The sequence below is a fragment of the Monoraphidium neglectum genome (genome assembly GCF_000611645.1).
Source record: "Monoraphidium neglectum strain SAG 48.87 unplaced genomic scaffold scaffold05066, whole genome shotgun sequence".
NCBI lineage: Eukaryota > Viridiplantae > Chlorophyta > Chlorophyceae > Sphaeropleales > Selenastraceae > Monoraphidium > Monoraphidium neglectum.
The window spans coordinates 1-3,624 of NW_014008564.1; the positions used below are offsets into that span (position 1 = coordinate 1).

The window sequence follows — 3,624 nt, forward strand, 5'->3', positions numbered from 1 at the left end:
TTCCGCACCGGCGTCCCGACACACCACAACCACCCCTGAACGCACCACAACCGCCCTCACAACCGCCGCAACCGCCACATCCCCCCCCTCAGACCCCCCCACCTGCAGCTCCTTCACGTTGTTCTGCACGCACACCACAACCACCCCTGCACGCAACACACGCACAAATACACACACACACACAAAACACACACAGAAACACACACACTCACACCTGCAGCTCCTTCATGTTGTTCTGCACCGGCGTCCCGCTGAGCAGCAGCAGCCAGTGGATGTTGAGGTCCTCCAGGGCCAGCCGCGTGGCGCTGCTGCGGGACTTGAGGCGGTGGGCCTCGTCAAGGATGGCGGCCTGGGAAAAAAGGTGGGGGCCGGGGGGAGGGCGGGGGAGTGGTGTGCGGATGTGTGAGAGATGCCTTGAGTTTTGTCGAGGCAGAGGGAGTGGCGTGCGTTTGTGTTGCGAGTGTGCGCGTTTTGGTGTGCGCGCGCGCGTGGGGGCGAACGTGGGGTGAGTGCGTTGCAATGTGGTGTTGTGGGAGGTGGGAAAGGGGGTCGGATGGGTCGCTCAGGGGCGGGCTCAAGGCCGGGGGGAGGAACGCCCGTCAACGCCTGTTTCATCGCACTGAACGGTGCACGCGGCACGCCCGCCTCCGTCACGGCCGCAACCAGCCGCCGCCCTCCCACATATACACCTCCTTCCCACACACACACCACACATATGCTCATACAAACACACTCACACGTAGACGTTCACACTTTCGCAGTGTCTCACTGGGCATCATCCCCGCACCTCAAACTTGAAGCCCCTGAAGGCGGCTGTGTCTTTCAGGACCGTCTCGTATGACGTCAGCAAAACATGGAACTTGGGGCCAAAGTCGGGCCTGGGAGGGCGGAAGGCGAGGGGGCGGGTCTTGAGATCACACCGAACAAGCACACAAGGAGGAGCTGCAGGGACACAGCAGCAATGCGCCCTCCAAAGCAGTTGAGGAGCTCGTAAGCATGGCGACTGCACGCAAACATGCGTGGGGTGACTCACTTGGGGTCACCCCTGCCGCTGCTGCCTCCCCTGTGCCAAAACTCTGTGGCCCGGATGATGTCGCGGTCGGCGCGCGCCCCTGCATACACCACGGTGTTCTGTCACATGTGCGTGTGCGTGCGTGTGTGTGTGTGTGTGTGTGTGTTGAGAGGGGAGGCAAGTGATCCGGGGTGACCAGATTGAGGGATTGGGGTTGGGCTGTGCTGAGCAGGAGGCGGAGCGGGCCCAAACAGAGCTCCAGGTGGCGGCGCCAGGTTTGAACGAGGCCTCTCCACTCGACCGCTGCACAAGCGATAAAGTTGGCAGCACGCTCGTGAAGCGATAAAATTGGCAGCACGCATGCGCTCTGCCCCCCCCCACCCCCCCCCCACCGCACCATGTCTGTCCAGGTCTCGATCTCCCTCTGCCAGTGGCCCAGCGTCGTCAGCGGCGCCACCACCAGGAACGGCCACTGCACCTGCGGGGACAAGCGGGTTCCAGAGTTGGCGCGGCGCAACGCAGAGTTAGAGAAAGTCTGTTGTAAGAGCGAAAAAGCTGGAGGTTGCCTCAAGACCGACGGAGGGAGAACATGATTGTTGTACGACTCGCATGCGCACTCCCAGCACAGACGCGGGCACGTGCACACACACAAACGCACACACACACTCACACACCAACACGCACACACATGCGGGTATCCCCACACCCCCTCGACAGCCCACCTTGCCGAACTGCCTCAGCCAGGCCATCACCGAGATGGACTGCGCCGTCTTGCCCAGGCCCATCTGAGGTTGGGTGGCCACAGCTGCGTGTCAGCGACATCCAGCAAGGGCAGCAGCACAGCACACGTGGCTGCAAACGACGACCGTCACCCACAACAAGCAGGTCTGGAGAGTGTGCCTGCGCGCGCAGGAGCGGGGCGGCGCCGCGGCGGTCCTTGTCAGCGCACCTCGTCCCCGAGCAGGCAGTTGCGGGGCTCCCATGTTGCGCCGTTGAAGTCCCCGCGGTAGTTGGACACCATCCAGTGGAGGCTCTCCTCCTGGTGTGTGTGTGTGTGATGTGTGTGTGTGTCTTGTGTGTGATGTGTGTGTGTCTCGTGTGCGTGATGTGTGTGTGTCTTGTGTGCGTGATGTGTGTGTGTGTGTGTGTGTGTGTGTGTGTGTGTGTGTCTCGTGTGTGTGATGTGTGAATGTGTGTGTGTGCAGATCTTGTGTGCGATTGAGAAAGAGAGGAGAGAACATGTGTGTGGTGAGGAAGTGGTGGCGGTCGGCCAAAGGGGTACGAGCTCGACTGTAGCACGGGCAGACAGCGCTTCCTGGCGCGACCAGTGGGCCGACGCAGCAGCTGGAGCCGGCGCGGTCAAGCGCCACGGACGCGCCCCCTGGGCACGAACCACGAGCTCCCCGCCCCCCCCCCCACCTGGTAGTTGCGCAGCTTCCTGCCGTTGCGGAAGGCGGGCAGGCGGCGCGCGTCGACGTCCCCCTTGCTGGGGCGCTTCGGCTTGGGCGGGCCGCAGTCGGGTCGCACGCTGAAGCGGCGGAAGCGCGCCAGGGCGACCTGCGAGGAACGCATGGCAGGTTTGAAGACAGTCAATCCAAAACACGCCCCCTTGAGTCGCCTTCACGACAACCCGGGCCTGCAAAATGCGTTGCCGCACGCACGCCGCCCGGCCGGCGTCGACCACTTTGAACGCGCAGCAGTGCCCCCGCCCCCGCCACCGGAGTCCGCATTGGAAATCAACCTGGCCTGCATTACAACCAAGGTCACGGTAAGGTGTGCTTCCGAATCATCAAACCCAACCCCGCGGGCGCTCACCCTGCCTGCGGCGTCGCCTGCCACCTGGTCCTCCTCCTCCCAGGTGGACTCGGAGTACTCCAGGCCGGTCCACTTGACCCGCAGCTGCTCGCGGCCCCTCACCACGCGGCTGCACATACAAGAGCGACCGAGGCACGCACACGGGCACAGGGGTGGAGGGAGATCAGGTTGAGGGATAGGAGATGAGGGGGCGCAGGGGTGAAGTCACCCCTGCGCCCCTTCATTCAGCAGCGCATGAGGCTGGGGGCGCAGTGCAGGACCCGCCCAACGCGCGGAGCAGGGGCAGCTGGGGCGGTCCGCCTGGGGGGAAGGGGGCTGCGGGGGCAACGCGGCCGCGCGGCGCGGGGCGGGAGATGGGGCGTCATCGCCGCGCCCCCCGCACCTCTCGATGACGCGCTCAGGGACGAGCCACTGCGGGTCGATGCCGCCGTCCGCGTCGTCGGCGCTGTCGGCGCTCTGGGGTGGGGCGCGCGGGGCGGCAGGGTGTGGAGGGGCGGCGTTGTGATGCCAGTGGCGCGCCGATGGGCATTCAGGCTGACCCACCCACAGAAGGTGGACTCGTTTTCAACCAGTGGCCAGACACCCGGACCTGGGGAGTTCAAACCCCTTGTTGTGAAGATTTCAGACCCTCCAACCGCCCCTTGTGCGGATCCAGCCCCAGCCCACTCCTTAGAAGCCTCTGTGCCCGCAATCAAACCAGAGGACCCGGCACGCCGGCGAGACGCGGCCGCCCGTCCGCCCCCCGCGCCCGCGCTTCCCTCGCGTCACGCCCTCCGGCGGCTGGCGCGGCCCCTGCT

The 3,624-nt window shown here is 64.9% G+C and overlaps 1 protein-coding gene across 1 annotated transcript; it reads right to left on the bottom strand.

Annotated features, from left to right (window-relative positions):
- Positions 1-208: 208 nt before the first annotated feature.
- On the bottom strand, positions 209-2,944 carry MNEG_15138 (chromodomain-helicase-DNA-binding protein; the record flags this gene model as incomplete). Its single annotated transcript, XM_014036391.1, has 8 exons — positions 209-349; positions 788-878; positions 1,034-1,131; positions 1,410-1,490; positions 1,735-1,797; positions 1,962-2,051; positions 2,432-2,569; positions 2,828-2,944. 8 exons carry the CDS (start codon positions 2,942-2,944, stop codon positions 209-211), a joined length of 819 nt encoding a protein of 272 aa, XP_013891845.1.
- Between the last annotated feature and the right edge of the window lie 680 nt (positions 2,945-3,624).